At 40.8% G+C, this 24045-nt stretch overlaps 1 protein-coding gene across 1 annotated transcript in view; it reads right to left on the reverse strand.

Annotated features, from left to right (window-relative positions):
- Positions 1-477: 477 nt before the first annotated feature.
- The window catches only part of LOC140168561 (soma ferritin-like), a 122841-nt gene continuing 99273 nt past the window's right edge, over positions 478-24045 (reverse strand). Inside the window, exon 4 of the mRNA XM_072191962.1 lies at positions 478-2546. Within this exon, the coding sequence (XP_072048063.1) occupies positions 2412-2546 (135 nt within the window). The 3' untranslated portion in view covers positions 478-2411. The remainder of the gene's footprint in view (positions 2547-24045) is intronic.

A 24045-nucleotide genomic window follows, 5' to 3' on the forward strand; every position in this document is an offset into this window, starting at 1 on the left:
GATAGTTTTTAGCCATACTACTGCGGGAGTATAGGTTTCAAAATAATTAACCCTCTGTGGAAGGCTTTCTTAAGGGATCTGGAATGAGCGTTTTGAGCGTTTCAACAGTATTTTTATGGGACATGAGAGCACATCAGACATATTGAATTGCATTCTGAATACGAAGAATGTCTTTCTGATATCAAATAATTTTCATTTTTTGAAATTCACGATATAATACAAATTTTATGACAAATTATTGATATTTTTCACATTTTTGATATATAACAGTCCTCGAAGTAAATTTTATAAATCTAATGGCATATTCTTAAAGTGTATGTAGCTGTGAGGAAAAGCCGACGATCAATTGAAAATTTTGACCTTTCATATTGAAGATATGGATTTTTTCCCAAAAAGACATAATTTTTTTTTGTTTTGGAAAAAAATCCATATCTTCAATACTGAAAGGTCAAAATTTTCAATTGATCGTCGGGCTTTTCAGCCCACTTGTCTTACATACACTTTAAGTATAAATCATCAGATTTATTAAATTTACTTTGAGTACTATTAAATATCAAAAATATCAATTTTTAATGATTTGCCATAAAATGTGTATTACATTGCGAATTTCAAAAAATCAAAATTATTTGATATCAGAAGGACATTTTTCGTATTCAGAATGCAATTCGATATGTCTGATGTGCTCTAATGTCCCACAATAAATACTGGCCAAACGTTCATACCCCACCCCGTAACCGAGTGAACCAAATTCATTTAAAAAGATTGTACATCATGGCTTTAAGAGTATAAATACAATAGCTTCTAGAAAAGTAAGCGTAAAGTCACAAATTGGTAGTATCGAGACCTCCTTAGTCCTGGCTACCGAGTTGACATTCTTTGTTTGATGCATGCATGAAGCCACTGGTCAATGTTCTATGTTGCGCCTCATTCACAAATGACATACTTCTGGCATGCATAGTTAGGTGCGCGACGTGCAAACAAAGAACATTAATTCAGCAGCTGGTCAGGGGTCTCAAAAATACCAACATGCAACTTTACACTCATTTTGTGCAGGTCACATGATATAGCAGCGAATACAAAATGATTTACAACTGCTGCTATCGTCCAAGCATAACTCGAGGGGGCAGAGCCAAAAGGCCCTAAATACAAAAAACGCCATTTAATGATACAGGCGTTTTTGTACTTAAACCTTCTGGCTCTGACACACATTTCATGCATTTCATACAATCACAAGGTGCCCAGTGTTTTAAGGATTATTTGGTAATATCTCATTTTGGCCAAAAAATGCACTTAGGGCCTTTTGGTTCTAACCCCTCGAACTTTAGCACCTTGGTTTGTAATACTGAATTCCTAATGTTGGTTTCATAGAGTCATACGCTGTCACTGATGGCGTGATTGGTGATGATGCAAGCAGTTCTAACTGCAACTTTACACTCATTTTGTGCAGGTCACATGATATAGCAGCGAATACAAAATGTTTTGCATCTGTTGTTATCGTCCAAGCATAACTTTTGCACCTTGGTTTGTAATACTGAATGTTGGTTTCATAGTGTCATACACTGTCACTGAGTGAGTGGCGTGATTGGTGGATGATGCAAGCAGTTCTAACTTTTGTTACTCTTGGCAATGGCTATTCCAGTTCAAATCCATACACATCATATGGGACATCATGCACATATTTTATGTAGCCCCCGGTGTAGGAGCGGCCACGATACACCACTGGACATGACCTCAATCTCCCACAGAGGGAGTGAGAAGTTCAAATGGGTTACCTGAATGGGTGACTCCACTTGAAATCTACACACCCTGCGTGGGTACGCGTAGCGTGGGAGATTAAGGCCATTTCTTCCACTGGAGTGTATGGAATTAAAAGAATAGCACAATACTCCCAAGTTGACTTGAACCAACTTTCAGCAATTTGCCACTTTAGGCAAAGCAGTGGAGTGATTAACACATGATCTGCAAAAAGCTGCTTGTGACTGGTCACCGTAGGCATTGCTGGCTTGATTGCATAAACATTTCGTCATCAAAGCGGCAAGACACTGTGAAACCAACATAAGTGTAACATTGGTGTTCTTCTACCCACCACCATACAATAGTTTAGTCAATATCAAAATAGGCTGGAAATGTCCCATTTTTATTTCTCCGCCTGCTAAAGACTAAGCAGGCTTACACAAGTGGCTTTAGTTAAGTACAGCATGTCGTACACCCAGTGGCTGCGCCAGGAATTTTTTCGGGGGAGAGGGGCATTGTGAATTTCAGGGTGGGGGGGGGGGGCAAAATCAACAAATTTTGTGCAAAATTTTTGAGTTTTTACTGGGGGGGCAAGAGTTCTGATGGGGCATTTGCCCCCCCCTGCCTCCCCTGGTGGCACCGCCACTGCATGCACCCATGCACTCACAGCAAGTAAATCACTTCAGTAAGCCTTTATCAAACAAATATTCCCCCAGACCAGGTCCCATCTTGGTCAAGTTGGCAATATGGTCTCCAAGTTCCTTAATGATGGTGATGTTGGTGTCCATGAACTCCTCAATGAAGTCACTCATCTGGGGAAAAAACACGAAGAAAAGAAATTAATACACTCCTAAGGGCTGTGCTTCTTCCCTTTTGCCTGTTGCAGTCCTAAATTAACCCTATGAGAACTACCTGCCAATTGACCAAAATTAATATTGTGTCCAATTTTGAACCAATCAAGGAGGGTATTAATAAGATCATCTACAAATGCAAGTTTGACCATAAATAGTTTAAAGCCTAGTCATAATTGGCAATTGAAATGAGCATTTCAAGTTATCAACCAATCAGATAAATTATTTGCGCTGGGCAAAAAAATTGGGGTCAACAATTCGCAACTTCCATTGGCAAAATATTTCTGTTGGTACATTAACAAGTTTGTGCCACCCCCAGTTCCGAAAACCTGGCTGTGCCACTGATTCTCCGCTGACCATTGATGTTTGGCCCAAGTTAACAAAATCTTTAGTACTTAAATTTGGTTAACCCTAGATGACCAGTAGTGTCCAGAGGGTTAACCAAATTACAAAATCTTTAGTACTTAAAAGTACTAAAGATTTTGTTAACTTGGGCCAAACATCAATGGTCAACGGAGAATCAGTGGCACAGCCAGGTTTTCGGAACTGGGGTGGCATAAACTTGTTAATGTACCAACAGAAATATTTTGGAAGTTGCGAATTGTTGACCCCAATTTTTTTGCCCAGCGCAAATAATTTATCAGGGGAAACATGTTCTTTGTTTCATCACATGCATTCACACAAAATTATTGTCTATTGTTGACCCAAATTTTTTTTCCACTGAGGACCGCTGTGTAGGCCTACCGACAGGCTAAGATATACTGACAGCCATGATATACCGACGGCTCCCTACTGGCTACACCACTATTGATTGGAATCGTTTGGCATGTGAAGCTTACAAAAATGTTTGCACATTTTGTGATGCGATCAAGCTAAATAAATCTGATGTCAATCAAAATATCAAAAGTGAGTTTTTAATTTGATTACACAAGCCATTTCAGAGCTCTGTTTGGCTGAAAACCACATCATAATTAGACTTACTAGCGGTCACCCGTCTTTCGCGGTCAGGGTCTTTCGCGGTTGGTAAATTTTGTATATTTTGTGTACATGTAAATGTTTTATTTAATGTGATTAATGGTATGAGAGGAGATTATCATTTAGAACTTAGAAGTATAATATTTAGTATCTTTTCCATATAAATCAATGGCTTGAAATTGCAATTAGATCATGATCGAAGCAAGTCTTCTTGCCACCATATCATATCCACTGTGAGAAGTCTTGCCCCTGTGGGATGCTGGCAGCTCTGATATTTAAGATTTTTATGCATTTGTTTCTACAGTACTATTATTGAAAAGATTCATCAGGAATACAGTTATCAGATTACAAAATTTTCCTCAATGTAAATCTCAGTCATTTCTTCAGCGAGATCTTGCGAATTTTTTACATGCTGAGGGGTGTTTCCTACAAGGGGGGACAGAATGTCTGCTAATGCTCGTGACATCGGAAAAAAGGATGGCCCAAAATTACACCAGGGCGGCCCGGAAGGATTCGCAGTCAATTGAAATGAAATCCTCAATTGCAGAACATGCCAGTAAAGAAAACCATCTGATTAACTGGGACAATCCAAAAATTCTAGCTACGGACGACACAAGAAACACCAGATGGATAAGGAGTCCATCTGGATCCGGAGGAAATCACGACCAAGCATGAAAGACAGCCTAATGAACAGCGGCGAGGGGGCCTGCCAACTGAGTCACGTCTATGACCAATTGATCCTGAGGGCGTCATCATCTTCTGATGACGTCATACCATCCAACAAGGGATCAAATGGCATATACCATTGAGAAAGGCAACAGCTAGGATTGCCGAAACTGTATGGAAAAAAAAAAAAAAAAAAAAAAAAAAAAATGAGTTTTTCTATTGGAATTTCTACCATGAAAATTTTGTAATTTCTACAGTACTTTTTTGGTCAAATTTGTTGTACCTTTTAGCTCATTTTTTATCATTTTCATCCAAGTTTGTCCCCACCTTGAAATGTACCTTGTTGCCCCCGCCTCCTGCAAAAGTCCTGGCTACATCACTGAGCAGATGAACACAATTTTATTCACATCCCTCTTGGCCCCCTGTGGCCTGCTGGCTGATCTGATATTTTAGATTTCTATGCATTTGTTGTACTTTTTATTTGTTAGCCCATTTTGGATAAATTTGGATAAATTTGTCGTACTCTTTAGCCCATTTGTGACAATCCCCCCATGCAATTTGCCTCCCCTCTCTCTCTCTCTCTCTCTCTGAAAAAGTCCTGGCTACACCACTGTGCAGCTGAAACAATTTTATTCACATTTCCTTACACTCTATCTATCTATCTCTATCTCTACTACTAAAATAATAGCCGTTGTCTGTCCGTGTGTGTGTCTGTCCGGCTATGCGTTCCGCCTCGCTACGACGCATCGTTCTGATATTTCACACATAGATGGGTATCGGGCGTGCGCTGTTTACCGGGTAGTTTTGAAGGTCATCGGAGGTCAAAGTCAAAGGTCATGGGGGAAAATACCCGACATGGATACAAAGCAGCAAGTGCACATGGATAAAAAGAATCCAATAGACGATCTACGACAAGTTTCAAGCTGCCCAAGCCGGTGAACAAGGTCATTCATTCATCTGTAATGTCTTCCCAGCATTCATTGCTGAAATCTATCTACTATACTAAAATAATAAGCGGTCTCTGTCTGTCCGGCTATGCATTCCGCCGTGTTGCGACGCATCGATCCGATATTTGGGACATGGGTAGGTGCCGGGAAAAGCATGTTGACCGTGTGGTTTTGAAGGTCATCGGAGGTCAAGGTCAAAGGTCAAATTTTCAAACTTTGTCCGATCGGGCCCAAATTTGGTGGGTGGGACCCTTGATACGAGGGGAATATAGGTCAAAGGTCATTACGGAGGGGGTCAAATTTCAAACTTTGTCCGATCGGGCTCAAACTTGGTAGGTGGAATCCTGTGTATGAGGGGAGCATGAAAAACATATGGAGGTCATCCGAGGTCAAAGGTCAAAGGTCATGGATTTCAAACTTTGTCCTATCGGGCTCAAACTTGGTGGGTGGCATCCTCGATACGAGGGGAATATATATGCGCAAACAAAATTGAGGTGGGCCAGTGCTCTCACAGCATCAGGGCTCTCACAGCTGCAGGTGCACTATCTACTATACTAAAATAACCAGCGAAGTGTGTGTGTCTGTGTGTCTGTCTGTCCGGCTATGCGTTTTGCCGCGCTGCGACGCATCGATCCAATATTTCGGATATGGATAGGTATCGGAAAAAGCATGTTGACCGCATGGTTTTCGAGGTCATTGGAGGTCAAGGTCAAAGGTCAAAATTTCAAACTTTGTCCGATCGGGCCCAAACTTGGTAGGTGGAATCCTTGATACGGGGGAATGTATGCCCGAAATAAAATCGCGGTCAGCCGAGGTCAAAGGTCATTACGGAGGGGTTAAATTTCAAACTTTACCCGATCAGGCTCAAACTTGGTAGGTGGGATCCTTGATACGAGAGGAATATATGCCCGAAATAAAATCGAGGTCAACCAAGGTCAAAGGTCATTACGGAGGGTCAAATTTCAAACTTTGTCCGATCGGGCTCAAACTTGGTGGGTGGAATCCTTGCTCGAGGGAATATATTCGCAAAATACCATTGAGGTCAACCGAGGTCAAAGGTCATTACGGAGGGTCAAATTTCAAACTTTGTCCGATCGGGCCCAAACTTGGTAGGTGGAATCCTTGATACGTGGGGAATGTATGCCCGAAATAAAATCGCGGTCAGCCGAGGTCAAAGGTCATTACGGAGGGGTTAAATTTCAAACTTTACCCGATCAGGCTCAAACTTGGTAGGTGGGATCCTTGATACGAGAGGAATATATGCCCGAAATAAAATCGAGGTCAACCGAGGTCAAAGGTCATTACGGAGGTTTCAAATTTCAATTTTGTCCGATCAGACTCAAACTTGGTGTATGGAATCTTCGATATGAGGGGAACACGTAAAAATATAATCGAGGTCATCCGAGGTCAAGGGTCATCCAGGGGCTACATTTTAATATCACGGGAGCATGAACAAAATCAAACCGAGGTCACTCGAGGGCGAAGGTCAAATGGGGTCAGTACATGCCCAATTGGGCTTAAAAGTAGTAAAAAGAATGACGGGAACATGTCAAAAAGTCAAAAGGGGTCATCAGGGGTCAAATAGCATCGCTATCAGTAACTCTCACAGCAACGGGTGAACTAGTACTAATAAAATAATAAGCTCTGTGTGTCTGTCTGTCCGGCAATGTGTTTCGCCGCGCTTCGACGCATCGCTCCGATATTTCGGATATAGATAGAGATCGGGCATTCCATGTTTATGGGGTGGTTTGAAAGGTCATCGGAGGTCAAGGTCAAAGGTCAAAATTTCAACTTAGTCCGATCGGGCCCAAACTTGGTAGGTGGAATCCTTGATACGAGGCGAGTATATGCCCGAAATAAAATTGAGGTCAACCGAGGTCAAAGGTCATTACGGAGGGGGTCAAATTTCAAACTTTGTCCGATCGGGCTCAAACTTGGTGGGTGGAATCCTTGATACGGGGGAATTATATGCCCGAAATAAAATCGAGGTCAACTGAGGTCAAAGGTCATTGCGGAAGGGTCAAATTTCAAACTTTGTCCAATCGGGCTCAAACTTGGTGGGTGCAATCCTTGATACGAGGGGAATATATGCCCGAAATACAATCGAGGTCAACCGAGGTCAAAGGTCATTACGGAGGGATCAAATTTCAAACTTTGTCCGATTGGGCTCAAACTTGGTGGGTGGAATCCTTGATGCGAGGGGAATATATGCCCGAAATGAAATTGAGGTCAACCGAGGTCAAAGGTTATTATGGAGGGGTCAAATTTCAAACTTTGTCCGATCGGGCTCAAACTTGGTGGGTGGAATCCTTGCTACGAGGGGAATATACGCGCAAAATACCATTGAGGTCAATCGAGGTCAAAGGTCATTACGGAGGGGGTCAAATTTCAAACTTTGTCCGATCGGGTAGGTGGTATCCTTGATACGAGGGCTTAAACATGGTATAATTCTCAATATGACAGGAACAGGAAGATTTCACCACTCCCTGTGAGGATTGTAATGTCTTCCCAGCATTCATAGCTGAAAATGATTTCTAAATTTCAAACGGATGTACAAATGTATCAAATAAAACTGAGGTCATCAAAGGTCAAAGGAGATCAAGCCAAGGTCATCTAGGGTCAGATGTCATATGGGGTCATTGGGGTAAAACAGCATCACTATCTGATGCTGATGGTGCTCTCACGTACATCTACAGTGCCCTCACAGCTACAGGTACTCTAGTACTTAGACATACCTGCCAACATTGAAAACCTAGAAAACAGAGTACATGGCGAACGTAGGGCGCGAAGCGCCCGTAGTATCGCCTCTGACGGCGGGGGGTCCAGGGGCCCGCTTAAGGGCCCCGGTGGGGGTTGAGGGGGCAAAGCCCCCCAAAGCTAGAGGGTTTCTACACTGTAAAAACCCTTATAAGCCCCTTCACAGAAGACACATTTTATAGAAAAACAACAATAAAGAACAAGGTGAAAATGAAGCCCTAGGCTTTATACACTTTGAGAAGGGATTTATACTGCATATCTAGCAACAATTTCAACACATATTTGATGACTACAACCTTTGAAAAAAAATGTGAAAAAACATTCTGGGACCTGTTTTTATGAGTTTGAAAAATATGCTTCCTTCACACAGAAACTGTGCTTTTAAAAATGCAGTTTCCTATACTTTTGTACATAACGATCATTCGTTGAAGCGATTTTTTGGCTTTATAACAAGGCCTACGTGACTGATAGGACACTGATATGATGCACAATACAAAGTTTAAAATTCAGGAAAAAAAAACATTAAAAAAAACCATGTAAAACTTTTTGTTGACTTTGGAGAACCACTAGACGTATTCTGAAGTGCTAGGATCATTCACAGTTAATTTGAAAAAAATTGGAAAAAAATTACAAATAAATTACAGTTTGTTATCTTTAATATGGAAACCACTAACTAATGCTTACCTCTTCATCTATCACATTATTATACATGCATTGGTTTTCCATGCATTTATAATATGTGCTAGATGAAGAGGTAAACATTAGTTAGTGGTTTGCATATTAAGGATAACAAACTGTAATTTTTTTGTAATTTTTTCCAATTGTTTTTAAATTAACTGTGAATGATCCTAGCACTTCAGAATAGGTCCAGTGGTTCTCCAAAGTCGCCGAAAACTTTGGAAAAGAAATTAAATTAAATTAAAAAAATTAAAAAAATAAAAAAAATTTCCAGAAAATCTGAGTACTCCCGATTTTCGGGGGTTTAAAACTCGGGAAATCGGAGTAACTCCGCGAAAATCGGAGTAGTTGGCAGGTACTACTAAAATAATAGCCGTTGTCTGCAGCAAGTGCACATGGATCAAAAGAATCCAATAGACGATCTACGACAAGTTTCAAGCTGCCCAAGCCGGTGAACAAGGTCATTCATTCATCTGTAATGTCTTCCCAGCATTCATTGCTGAAATCTATCTCTACTACTAAAATAATAGCCGTTGTGTGTCTGTCCGGCTATGCGTTTCGCCGCGCTTCGACGCATCGAGCAGAAATTTCGGATATGGATAGGTGACAGGAAAAGCATGTTGACCGGGTGGTTTTCGAAGGGCCCCCTCGAGGTCAAAGGTCATCTAGGGGGGAAAATACCTTAAGTGGATAACAAGCAATTGGATACAAAGAATCCAATAGACGATTCTCAACGTGTCTCAAGTTGCCCAAGCAGCATGGTGCTTTTATGGGTGAATAGGTCATTCATTCAATCATTCCTGGAGTATTGCCAGAGACCACAACAGATTATTTTGCTTTCAAAGACATAATGTATTTGTAGTAGCTGCAGGTCACCACACAAGGCTCCTACTGGAAGCAACCCAGTGGAAATATGGGGGATTCCCCAATGTGTTTGAAATTGCTGCTATAAACCTTCAAACAGTATGCTGTGTGCTCCGACAGCTATAGGCATGGGTAGGTGCCGGGAAAAGCATGTTGACCGTGTGGTTTTGAAGGTCATCGGAGGTCAAGGTCAAATGTCACATTTTCAAACTTTGTCCGATCGGGCCCAAACTTGGTGGGTGGGATCCTTGATAGGAGGGGAATATAATGCACGAAATAAAATCGAGGTCAACCGAGGTCAAAGGTCATTACGGAGGGGTCAAATTTCAAACTTTGTCCGATCGGGCTCAAACTTGGTGGGTCGAAACCTTCGTATGAGGGGAGCATGAAAAACATATGGAGGTCATCCGAGGTCAAAGGTCAAAGGTCATGGATTTCAAACTTTGTCCTATCGGGCTCAAACTTCGTGGGTGGGATCCTTGATACGAGGGGAATATATGCATGAAAAAAAAATTGAGGTCAACCGAGGTCAAAGGTCATGTAGGGGCTAAATTTAAACTTTGCCCTATTGGGCTTAAACTTGATAGGTGGAATCCTTCGCATGAGGGGAGCATGAAAAAAATTACACCGAGGTCATCCGAGGTCAAAGGTCATCTGGGGTCAAACAGTATCGCTATCATGCCAGTGCTCTCACAGCATCAGGGCTCTCACAGCAGCAGGTGCACTAGTACTACTAAAATAATAGCAGTTGTGTGTCTGTGTGTGTCTGTCTGTCCGGCTATGCGTTCCGCCGCGCTTCGACGCATCATTCCAATATTTCAGACATAGATGGGTACCAGGCGGGCGCTGTTTACCGGGTAGTTTCGAAGGTCATCGGAGGTCAAGGTCAAAGGTCAAAATTTCAAACGTTGTCCGATCGGGCTCAAACTTGGTGGGTCGAAACCTTCGTATGAGGGGAGCATGAAAAACATTATACAGAGGTCATCCGTGATCAAAGGTCAAAGGTCATGGATTTCAAACTTTGTCCTATCGGGCTCAAACTTTGTGGGTGGACTCCTTCATACAAGGGGAATCTATGCGCAAAACAAAATTGAGGTCATGTAGGGGCTAAATTTAAACTTTGCCATATTGGGCTTAAACTTGGTGGGTGGAATCCTTCGTATGAGGGGAGCATAAAAAAAATTACACCGCGGTCATCCGAGGTCAAAGGTCATCTGGGGTCAAACAGTATCGCTATCATGCCAGTGCTCTCACAGCAGCAGGTGCACTAGTCTATACTATAATAATCATGAGCTCTGTCTGTTTGTCTGTCTGTCCAGCTATACGCTTTGCCACGCTTGACGCATCGTTCGATATTGCAGCCATAGATGGGTACCGGCAGGCGCTGTTTACCGGTAGTTTCAAGGTCATCGGAGGTCAAGGTCAAAGGTCAAATGGGGAAAATACCCCACGTGGATACAAAGCAGCAAGTGGATAAAAAGAATCCAGTAGACAATCTACAACAAGTTTCAAGCTGCCCAAGCGGGTTTCATTCAGCTTTTGCCTATCTGCCCAATTTGAAATGCACTGTAATGTCTACCCAGAATGCATTGCTGCAAATGATTTGTAAATTTCAAACTTTGTCCGATCATGCCCAAACTTGCTGGAAATGAATTCTATAAACGCCCATACGCCAATAAGTGCCCACACCCCAATAAGTGCCCATACCCCAATAAGCGCCCATACCCCAATAAGCGCCCATACCCCAATAAGTGCTCTCACAGCATCAGGGCTCTCACAGCCGCAGGTGCACTAGTACTACTAAAATAATAGCCGTTGTCTGTGTGTCTGTCTGTCCGGCTATGCATTCCGCCGCACTTCGACGCATCGTTCCGATATTTCACACATAGATGGGTATCGGGCGTGCGCTGTTTACCGGGTAGTTTTGAAGTACTACTAAAATAATAAGCGGTCTCTGTCTGTCTGGCTATGCGTTCCGCCGCATCGATCCAATATTTGGGACACGGGTAGGTGCCGGGAAAAGCATATTGACCGTGTGGTTTTGAAGGTCATCGGAGGTCAAGGTCAAAGGTCAAATTTTCAAACTTTGTCCGATCGGGTCCAAACTTGGTGGGTGGGATCCTTGATAGGAGGGAATATAATGCGCATGAAATAAAATCAAGGTCAACTGAGGTCAAAGGTCATTACGGAGGGGGTCAAATTTCAAACTTTGTCCGATCGGGCTCAAACTTGGTGGGTCGAAACCTTCCTATGAGGGGAGCATGAAAAACATTATATGGAGGTCATATATGCGCAAAACAAAATTGAGGTCAACCGAGGTCAGAGGTCATGTAGGGGCTAGACTTTAAACTTTGCCCTATTGGGCTTAAACTTGATAGGTGGAATCCTTCGTATGAGGGGAGCATGAAAAAAATACACCAAGGTCAAAGGTCATCTGGGGTCAAACAGTATCGCTATCATGCCAGTGCTCTCACAGCATCAGGGCTCTCACAGCTGCAGGTGCACTAGTCTATACTAATAAAATAATAGGCGGTCTCTATCTGTCTATCTGTGTATCTATCTATCTATCTATGTCTGTCTGTCTGTCCGGCTATGCGTTCCGCAGTGCTTCGACGCATCGAGCCGAAATTTCGGATATGGATAGGTGACGGGAAAAGCATGTTCACCGGGTGGTTTTCTAAGGGCCCCTCGAGGTCAAAGGTCATCTAGGGGGAAAAATACCCCAACTGGATAGCAAAAGCAGCAGCAAGTGGATACAAAGATGTGTAATGGGCAACTCTGGACAAGTTTCATTCAGCTTTTGGCTGTTTGCCCAAATTGAAATGCACTGTAATGTCTACCCAGAATGCATTGCTGCAAAGCTACAGGTGCACTAGCATTAAGAAAACTAGGCGGTTACCCGCATTTGGCGGTTCTCGGGTGTCGCGATTACCTGGCTGATGGTGACTGTACTCACCAAGTTTTATGCCCATAGGACAGTTTTTACTAATTTGACCTCAGATGACCCCATGTGACCTCGAAATGACCTTCCAAAATTTAGCTCTAAATGTTGACTGTATCCACCACGTTTCATGCCCATATGACAGTTTTTAGTAATTTGACCTTAGATGACCCCAAAATTACCTTCAAAAATTTGACAACAAAAGTTGACTGTACCCACCAAGTTTCATGCCCATACGATAGTTTTTACTAATTTGACCTCAGATGACCCCTGCATGACCTCGGGTGATCTTGGGCCACTAACTGAAACAAACTTGTTCTGTCTGAGGTCCAGATGCACCCATCCACCAAGTTTGAGGAACGTGTGACCCCTAGTCTCCGAGAAAATAGGTGGAAAACAGTTTTTACTAATTTGACCTCAGATGACCCCTGGGTGACCTTGACCCACAAATCAATACAAACTTGTTCTGTCCTAGGTCAAGATGCACCTAGCCACCAAGTTTTATGCCCATATAACAGTTTTTACTAATTTGACCCCTAGATGACCTCTGGTGACCTTGACCCACTAACCAATACAAACTTGTTCTGTCCCGGGTCAAGATGCACCCACCTGTCAAGTTTGAGGAACGTGCGACCCCCAGTCTCCGAGAAAAACAGTTTTATGCCCATAGGACAGTTTTTACTAATTTGACCTCAGATGACCCTTGTGACCTCGAAATGACCTTCCAAAATTTGGCTCTAAATGTTGACTGTACCCACCACGTTTCATGCCCATATGACAGTTTTAGTAATTTGACCTTGATGACCCAAAATGACCTTCCAAAAATTTGACTCTAAAAAGGTGACTGTACCCACCAAGTTTCATGCGCATACAACATTTTTTACTAATTTGACCTCAGATGACCCCTGGGTGACCCCGGATGACCCCAAAATGACCTTCCAAAAATTTGACTATAAAAGTTGACTGTACCCACCAAGTTTCATGCCCATACGATAGTTTTTACTAATTTGACCTCAGATGACCCTGGATGACCTCGGGTGATCTTGGCCCACTAACTAAAACAAACTTGTTCTGTCTGAGGTCCAGATGCACCCATCCACCAAGTTTGAGGAACGTGCGACCCCTAGTCTCCGAGAAAACAGGCGGAAAACAGTTTTTACTCATTTGACCTCAGATGACCCCTGGGTGACCTTGACCCACTAATCAATACAAACTTGTTCTGTCCTAGGTCAAGATGCACCTACCCACCAAGTTTCATGCCCATATGACAGTTTTACTAATTTGACCCTAGATGACCTCTGGTGACCTTGACCCACTAACCAATACAAACTTGTTCTGTCCCGGGTCAAGACGCACCCTCCCGTCAAGTTTGAGGAACGTACGACCCCCAGTCTCTGAGAAAAACAGTTTTTACTAATTTGACCCCTGGATGACCTTGGGTGACCTTGACCCACTAACCAATATAAACTCGTTCTTCCTCATACCAAGCTGCACCCACCCACCAAGTTTGAGGAACGTGCGACCCCCGGTCTCCGAGAAAAGAGGCGGACAGACAGACACACAAACACACAAACAGACAGATTCTGGTGAATTATAGTAGGATAATGAGCTCTGTGTGTCCGATGGCAATGCGATATTTCGGACATAGATGGGTACCGGGCATGCGCTGTTTACCGGGTAGTTTTGAAGGTCATCGGAGGTCAAGGTCAAAGGTCAGATTTCAAACTTTGTCCGATCGGGCCCAAACTTGGTGGGTGGGATCCTTGATAGGAGGGAAATATATGTCCAAAATAAAATCGAGGTCAACCGAGGTCAAAGGTCATTACGGAGGGTCAAATTGCAAACTTTGTCCGATGGGGCTCAAACTTTGATATGAGGGAATATTTGTACGAAACAAATTGAGGTCAACCGAGGTCAAAGGTCATCTAGGGGCTAAATTTTAACTTTGCCCTATTATGCTTATGAGGGAGCATTAATTACATCGAGGTCATCCGAGTTCAAAGGTCATCTGGGGTCAAAAAAGTATCTCTATCATGCAGATGGTGCCCTAATACTAGCTACAGGGCCATTACAGCTGCAGGTGCACTAGTACTACTAAAATAATAAGCGGTCTCTGTCTATCTGTCCGGCTATGCGTTTCGCCGCCCTTCGACGCATCAAGCCGAAATTTCGGATATGGATAGGTATTGGGAAAAGCATGTTGACCATGTGGTTTTAAAGGTCATCGGAGGTCAAGGTCAAAGGTCAAAATTTCAAACTTTGTTCGCTCGGGCCCAAACTTGGTGGGTGGGATCCTTGATACGGGGGGAATACATGCCCGAAATAAAATCGAGGTCGATCGAGGGCAAAGGTCATCACGGAGGGGTCAAATTTCAAACTTTGTCCGATTGGGCTCAAACTTGGTGGGTGGAATCCTTTGTATGAGGGGAGCATGAAAAACATTATATGGAGGTCATCCGAGGTCAAAGGTCATGCATTTCAAACTTTGTCCGATCGGGGTCAAACTTGGTGGGTGGAATCCTTGATATGAGGGGGAGCATGAAAACAACTACATTGAGGTCATCAGAGATCAAAGGTCATCATGGGTCAAAATTTCAAACTTCGCCCAATCTGGCTAAAAGTATTCTTTATATCACGGGTGCATGAACAAAATCAAACCTGAGGTCACTTGAGGTCAAAGGTCGTATGGGGTCAAATGTTAGAGTATGCCTAATTGGGCTTAAACATGGTAAAAATAATCATTGATATGTCAGGAACATGTCATAAAGTCAACAAGGGTCATCAGGGGTCAAGCAGTATCTCTACCATGCACATGGTGCCCTAATAGCAACAGGGCCATTACAACTGCAGGTGTACTAGTATCTATCTATCTATCTATACTACTAAAATAATAAGCGGTCTCTGTCTGTCTATCTGTCTGTCTGTCCGGCTATGCGTTCCGCCGCGCTGCGACGCATCGATCCAATATTTGGGACATGGGTAGGTGCCGGGAAAAGCATGTTGACCGTGTGGTTTTGAAGGTCATCGGAGGTCAAGGTCAAAGGTCAAATTTTCAAACTTTGTACGATCGGGCCCAAATTTGGTGGGTGGGATCCTTGATACGAGGGGAATATATGGGCGAAATAAAATTGAGGTCAACCGAGGTCAAAGGTCATTACGGAGGGTCAAATTTCAAACTTTGTCCGATCGGGCTCAAACTTGGTGGGTGGAATCCTTGATACGGGGAATATAATGCGCAAAAATTAAATCGAGGTCAAAGGTCACCTAATAGCTACAGGGCCATTACAGCTGCAGGTGCACTAGTACTAATAAAATAATGAGCGGTCTCTCTCTATCTGTCTGTCTATCTGTCTATCTATCTGTCTGTCCGGCTATGCGTTTCGCCGTGCTTCGACGCATCGCGCTGAAATTTCGCATATAGGTAGGTATTGGGAAAAGCATGTCGGCCATGTGGTTTTGAAGGTCATCGGAGGTCAAGGTCAAAGGTCAAAATTTCAAACTTTGTCCGATCGGGCCCAAACTTGGTGTGTGGAATCCTTGATAGGAGGGGACTATAATGCGCGAAATAAAATCGAGGTCAACCGAGGTCAAAGGTCATTACGGAGGGGTCAAATTTCAAACTTTGTCCGACCGGGCTCAAACTTGGTGGGTCGAAACCTTCGTATGAGGGGAGCATGAAAAACATTATATGGAGGTCATCCGAGGTCAAAGGTCATGGATTTCAAACTTTGTCCTATAGGGTTCAAACTTGGTGGGTGCAATCCTTGATACGAGGGAATATATGCATAAAACAAAATTGAGGTCAACCGAGGTCAAAGGTCATGTAGGGGCTAAATTTAAACTTTGCCCTATTGGGCTTAAACTTGATAGGTGGAATCCTTTGTATCACTGAGGGGAGCATGAAAAATTGCACCAAGGTCATCCGAGTTCAAAGGTCATCTGGGGTCAAACAGTATCGCTATCATGCCAGTGCTCTCACAGCATCTGGGCTCTCACAGATTGATTGGTATTGATTTTCTTCCAAGAACATCCTGCCTATATAACAATGAACTTAACGAGCATAACAAAGGGAGCTGTCAATCATCTATGGCAGTCTTTCCATGGTACTTTCAATGGATTTACAAATGTGGACATATTTGATCACTCTATGTGGAAAATTGAACCAAAAACTATGTCAACAACAATAGCTGTCAACCCAGATATATTTGATCAACTATCTTATGAACTATGTGCTAGATATGGTACAGCAGAAGACAAGGGCAGGTACGGCTGCATCTTCAGATGTGATATGCCTGGAGATACACTACAACATGTAACCATCACTTGCTATGCATCTACCAACACTATCTCAGTCCAAGGATCACTCCATCAAACTTGGATAGATACCATCCTAACAGAAATTGGTAACAAATTAGCAGAAGAGAATGTTGCAGCCTTTGCCTTCACACCTGGTCCTTCTACTTCTACGCCAACACATAACCACGCTATCACATCATCGGACAAAAGTGAAAATCTGCCAACATTTGAACTCAATCACGAACTGATGACAGACTCTTCTGTTCAAACTAGAGTTACATCTTGTGATGCACAAACTCAAACTGACTCCGCTCCAGATGAAACACCTCAACTCAGAAGGAAAATTCAAAGCCTGCAAGACAAGGTAAAGGATTTCACCTCACAGCTACAAGAATTTAGAGACTTATGACAAAGCTTTACACAGATTTCATCAGCATTTCGCGAACTCAGTGAGCGTAACAGTGTTCTAGAGGCTGAAATTTTCAGTCTAAAGGAGACCCATGTGCAGAACTTTGAACTTCCCAAAACAGCAAGTCGCCTATCCCAGCCAACAGAAAGTGCACCAGCAGTAACAACATCAAATTCCTACAGCGCTTTATTTGATCAGGTAGCAGAAACTGCTGTTCCTTCAGCCCCCAGCATCGACTTGATGACCCCAGACAAACGTGTCCCCGTTAACGCAGTAAAGTCAAGGCCTACTACTAAACCAACTCCAAGACCAACAAGACAACTTACAAAGAGTCCAACTAGTGAGAAACCACCGCCGAAAGAATGTCCACAGATCCTAATTTTTAGTAACTCTATATGCAAGCGGATTGACGAAGATAGGTTCTACAAAGGAAGGTCCACAAAAGTATTTGCAAAGAGTGGAGCAACCATTGTTGAAATTCAGAGACTTGTAGAGGATTGCGAGTATGTAGACCCAAAACATGTCATCCTACAAGCATGGACTAATAATGTAAAGCGTGAATCAACTGAGGCTTGTGAAGCCAAAGCGCGACGTCTTGTCAATGCAGCTCTTCAGAAATTTCCTAACGCGCACATCATTGTATCAAGTATTCTTCCCGACTGATCCCCTTGCAAGAAGTAATGTCTTAAACGGAGTTATATATGAACTGAACACCATCTTTGAACGAAATTGTCGCGCTAGTGCTCGCGTATCATTTGCAGACCATGCCTCATCATTTGTTACAGAAGGAGGACATATTAGAGAAGACCTATATTGGGACAAGGTTCACCTGAACAACCATGGCATCAGCAGACTTGTAAGGAACTTTAGAAATGTAATAGACTCTCAGTCAACCCCTTTTATGTGGAATCAGGATCAGCAAGGAACATAGGTCTTTCTTCTCGTATATATAGTGAACATGGTGAAAAACAATGTGAAATTAAAAGGACTATTTCAAGCAATCAAACTGATCATTCATATTGTATAGGTTCTACATGTAATGATAACACATCTTCTTCATCTATGACTATTGTAAATAATTCTAATAATAACATCAATAGCCAAAATGTAAATTCTATTTATTCACCTCATCATCATGTCTCAAGTGATACCTATTGTGCTCATAAAGTCACTCCCTCTCATCACAATCATCCATTCATTCATTTTCATTCAAGTGTTTTTGATGTTATTGACCAAGGTAATAGTGATGATACAAGTAGATTATGTTTTGAAAAAGCAGATGTTTATCCTGAAAGTACTTCTGTAAATTACAATTGTTCCCACAATATTCCTAGTAGTAGTAATAACAATGTTCATGTAAATAATATAACAAATGATATAAATATTGTAAATAATATGAGTGATGACACTAAACATGTTAATGCTATTCTAAAGAAATCTGTACATATAACTAGTGCTATCACATGTAGTAGTAATAATGATGTTTCAATCAGTACTTCTGATATGGAAAATGAAAATTCTCATGATGTTTATGCCAATGGTGCAGACAATGGAAATCTTGATGATGAAGAAATTACTAGTGTCACAACATGTGACAACAATGAGTGTACAAACAAGTGTTGTAAGGTAAAAGATAAAAATAGTACCGGTAAAAAAGAACTGAAACTTTAAAAACTGTAAAGAATGTCAAAATTTGCAATAAAACTGAAAATGATTTTTGTGGTGAGTGTGTAAGAAAAATCTTAAAAATGATCTTTATGTAACTTGTAATAATTGTACTCTTGATTTTCACCTTAGATGTGTTGATGATAATGATGTTAAGCTAAATAATAATTGGTATTGTAAGAATTGTTTTCACAAACTTGCTAATGATGAACTTCCTCTTAATGAGGGCTTTATTGATTTAAAGTGTAAGATTAGGAAGGGTCTTAAAATAGCTCATTTAAATATCCAGGGTTTAATCCACAAAGTTGATGAGGTTAATTTCCTTTTGAATGACAATGCTATTGATGCATTATGTATTAATGAGACTTGGTTAGATAAGGATGTTGATGACTCAGAAGTAGAAATAGATGGTTATAATACTTATAGACTTGATAGACAAAATGGTAAAATACGGGGTGGAGTTTTATGTTATGTTAAAAACAGTATTTTGTCAAAACAAAATGAGGATTTATATGATAATGATATTGAAGGTATTTTTATTGAACTTAATTTAACCAACACAAAGCCTATTTTAGTTGGCAGTATTTATCGCCCACCAGACTGTACTGTTGATTTTCTTGATAATCTTGATGATATATTTAAGAAATGTAACAATTTATATGATGATGTATATATTTTAGGAGACTTTAATTTAGATCAGGTTAAAATTGGTAATTTAAGAAAAGTGACAAGGTTGGCAAACAATTCTAATATGAAACAAATTATAACAGATTATACAAGAATAACTGAAACTAGTAAAACAAAAATTGATTTAATATTTGTATCAAAACCAGAACTTATTATCTCATCTGGTGTTCATAGTTTAGGTCTTAGTGATCATTCATTAATATATGCTGTAAGAAAATGTAATAAGTTGAAACTTCCACCAAAAATTGTAAGATCCAGATGTTTCAAAAACTTTAATGAAGCAGATTATATTGATACAATCAAAAATATTGATTGGGGTAGAATTCGTAATATAAATGATGTCAATGAAGCACTTAATGAATGGCAGTCTTCATTCAATGCTGCCTGTGACAAGCATGCACCATTTAAGGAAAAGAAAGTTAAAGGTTGTTTACCTGAATGGGTGAATAGTGAATTTTTGAGATTAAGTAAAGATAGGGACTACTATTTTTCAAAAGCACATAAGACAAATAATGCTGAAGATTGGAGTAAAGCAAAGTCTCTTAGAAATAAAGTAAACAATATGAAATATTCACTGAAAAGAGTTATTGTAACGAGGCTATAAGTAACAACATAAATAATAGTAAAAATCTTTGGAAAACAATTAAGAAAATTATACCAAACAAAACATCAAGTATACCTACAGCAGTTGTTAAAAAGAATGGTAATTACTCAGGTAACAAAAAGGATATGGCAAATGAGTTCAATGAGTTTTTCACTTCAATAGGTAATGAACTTGGGAGTAAATTTAATAATAACAATGATAATTATGTATGCACTTGTAATACTATATGTTCTCATCAAAATCATAGTGTAAACAAATTTAGTTTTAGAGCAATATCTAATGAATTTGTTCTCAAACAAATAAGTAAAATGCAAAATTGTAAATCGTCAGGATTAGATCCATTCAATGTAAGGTTATTAAAGTTGGCTGCGCCTTTCATCTCAAAATGCCTTGTTCATATTTGCAACCTGTCTTTGAATGGGTCTACTTTTCCTGATGCATGGAAGAAGGCTAAAGTAACTCCAATATTTAAATCGGGTGATAAAACTAATGTTAGTAACTATAGACCTATCTCTGTATTACCAATTGTATCAAAGATCATTGAAAGAGCTGTCCATGATCAATTATATGAATATATGAGTAATGTAGGACTGTTATCAAATGCTCAATCAGGATTTCGTCCGAATCATTCCACAACAACAACCCTTCTAGATGTGCAAGATTACATTTTAAAGAATATGGATACAGGTTATGCTACAGGCGTTTTATTTATAGACTTAAAGAAAGCATTTGATACTGTAAATCATGATATTCTGATTAGGAAACTTAAACAATATGGGGTATATGGGGATGAATTATTATGGTTTAAATCATACTTAAACAACAGAGAACAAACTGTTAATGTTAACTCAACTCTTTCTGACTTTAGGCCAATTGATATTGGTATTCCTCAGGGCTCAATTTTAGGTCCTTTACTGTTTATCATTTTTGTTAACTGTTTACCTAATGCTGTGTCTGAATGTAAAACTGTAATGTATGCTGATGATACCTCTTTAATGTGTAAAGCTAAAATGAATCTGATCTTAAAATTCAAATGGAGTCATGTCTAAGTAGGGTAGCTGAATGGTTCAAAGTAAACAAACTCACTTTAAATGTTGAAAAGACTAAGTTTATAATCTTTGGTACAAACAAAATGCTTGAAAAGTTCAACAATGTACATTTATTATATAACAACAATGATATTGAAAGAGTAGATGAGTTTAAATATCTAGGTGTAAAATTTGATAGCAAGATGTCTTGGTCAGCTCACGTTGATAATGTTAGTAAAACTATTTCCAAAAGAACTGGTATAATAAAACGTATAAAATATTTCCTTCCATATAAAACCACTGTAATGTTATCAAATGCTCTTGTTATTCCCCACTTTGATTATGGCAGCATGGTCTGGTCAAATTTTAGTGTAGAGTACCATAATAGGCTTCAGGTACTTCATAATAATTTAGCTAGAATAATTCTCTCAGCAGATATAAGGACACCAACTAATGATTTAATGAATACATTGCAGTGGGTTAAACTTGATCAAAGATGGCATAATACTCTATTAATGACTGTTTTCAAATGTTTAAAAAACGAATATCCATCATACTTATCTTCTCAATTTGATTTTGTTCATGATAACCATAATCATATAACTAGAAATCATACTTCTAATACATTGATTGTTCCAAAATTTAAATCAAATTCAGGTCAACGTACTTTTCACGTCAGGGCAGCCTATGCATGGAATTCTTTGCCACCGACAGTAAGAGCGCAGATGGAAAATATGACTTTAGGCCAATTTCAGTCAAAAATTAAAGAAATTTAGGCCTGTCTTTATCTACATTTTGTTCATTTGCTTGCTTATTTTTTGTATAAATATAATATTATTGTATTTCTTTATTTTGAATCATGGTATTTATAATTTTCTTGTATTTGATGATACCATTATACTTATTTGTAATACTAGTATATTATGTATGCTATTTTTGTAAATATTGTGTATCGTAATATATTTTGTTGCTATAACATGTATACAATGAGGGCCTGCTTGAAAAGCAGTGCTTGTCACTGAAGCAGTATTACCCTCAATAAAGAAAGAATAAATAAAATAAAATAAAATCACAGCCGCAGGTGCACTAGTCTATACTATAATAATCATAAGCTCTGTCTGTGTCTGTCTGTCTGTGTGTCTGTCCGGCTATGCGTTTCGCCGCGCTTGGACGCATCGTTTCGATATTTCAGACATAGATGGGTACCGGGCGTGCGCTGTTTACCAGGTAGTTTTAAAGGTCATCGGAGGTCAAGGTCAAAGGTCAAAATTTCAAACTTTGTCCGATCAGGCCCAAACTTGGTGGGTGGGATCCTTGCTACGAGGGGAATATATGCCCGAAATAAAATCGAGGTCGACCGAGGTCAAAGGTCATTACGGAGGGGTCAAATTTCAAACTTTGTCCGATCGGGCTCAAACTTGGTGGGTCGAAACCTTCGTATGAGGGGAGCATGAAAAACATTATATGGAGGTCATCCGAGGTCAAAGGTCATGGATTTCAAACTTTGTCCTATCGGGCTCAAACTTGGTGGGTGGAATCCTTGATACGAGGGGAATATATGCATAAAACAAAATTGAGGTCAAAGGTGATAGGTCATGTAGGGGCTAAATTTAAACTTTGCCCTATTGGGCTTAAACTTGATAGGTGGAATCCTTCGTATGAGGGGAGCATGCAAAAAATTACACCGAGGTCTTAGGTCATCAAACAGTATCGCTATCATGCCAGTGCTCTCACAGCATCAGGGCTCTCACAGCTGCAGGTGCACTAGTACTACTAAAATAATAGCCGTTGTGTGTGTGTCTGTCTGTCTGTCTGTCCGGCTATGCGTTCCGCCGCTTCGACGATCGTTCCGATATTTCACACATAGATGGGTATCGGGCGTGCGCTGTTTACCGGGTAGTTTCGAAGGTCATCGGAGGTCAAGGTCAAAGGTCAAATTTTCAAACTTTGTCCGATCGGGCCCAAACTTGGTGGGCGGGATCCTTGATAGGAGAATATAATGCGTGAAATAAAATCGAGGTCAACCGAGGTCAAAGGTCATTACGGAGCGGGTCAAATTTCAAACTTCGTCCGATCGGGGTCAAACTTGGTAGGTCGAAACCTTTGTATGAGGGGAGCATGAAAAACATTATATGGAGGTCATCCGAGGTCAAAGGTCAAAGGTCATGGAGTTCAAACTTTGTCCTATCGGGCTCAAACTTGGTGGGTGGAATCCTCAATACGAGGGGAATATATATGCGCAAACAAAATTGAGGTCAACCAGTGCTCTCACAGCATCAGGGCTCTCACAGCTGCAGGTGCACTATCTATCTATCTATCTATCTATCTATACTATAATAATCATAAGCTCTGTCTGTGTGTCCGGCTATGCGTTTTGTCGCGCTTCGCCGCATCGATGCGATATTTGGGACATGGGTAGGTGCCAGGAAAAGCATGTTGACCGTGTGGTTTTGAAGGTCATCGGAGGTCATTGGAGGTCAAGGTCAAAGGTCAAAATTTTGACCGATGGCGAACTTTTTGGCCGATCGGGCCCAAACTTGGTGGCTGGAATCCTTGATACGAGGGGATTATATGCCCGAAATTAAATCGAGGTCAACCGAGGTCAAAGGTCATTACGGAGGGTCAAATTTCAAACTTTGTCCGATCGGGCTCAAACTTGGTGGGTGGAATCCTTCAGTATGAGGAGAGCATGAAAACATTATATGGAGGTCATCCGAGGTCAAAGGTCATGGATTTCAAACTTTGTCCTATCGGGTTTAAACTTGGTGGGTGCAATCCTTGATACGAGGGGAATATATGCGCAAAACAAAATTGAGGTCAACCGAGGTCAAAGGTCATGCAGGGGCTAAATTTAAACTTTGCCCTATTGGGCTTAAACTTGATAGGTGGAATCCTTCGTATATGAGGGGAGCATGAAAAAATTGCACCAAGGTCATCCGAGTT

This window comes from Amphiura filiformis, chromosome 13 (assembly GCF_039555335.1).
Source record: "Amphiura filiformis chromosome 13, Afil_fr2py, whole genome shotgun sequence".
NCBI classification, from domain to species: Eukaryota; Metazoa; Echinodermata; class Ophiuroidea; order Amphilepidida; family Amphiuridae; genus Amphiura; species Amphiura filiformis.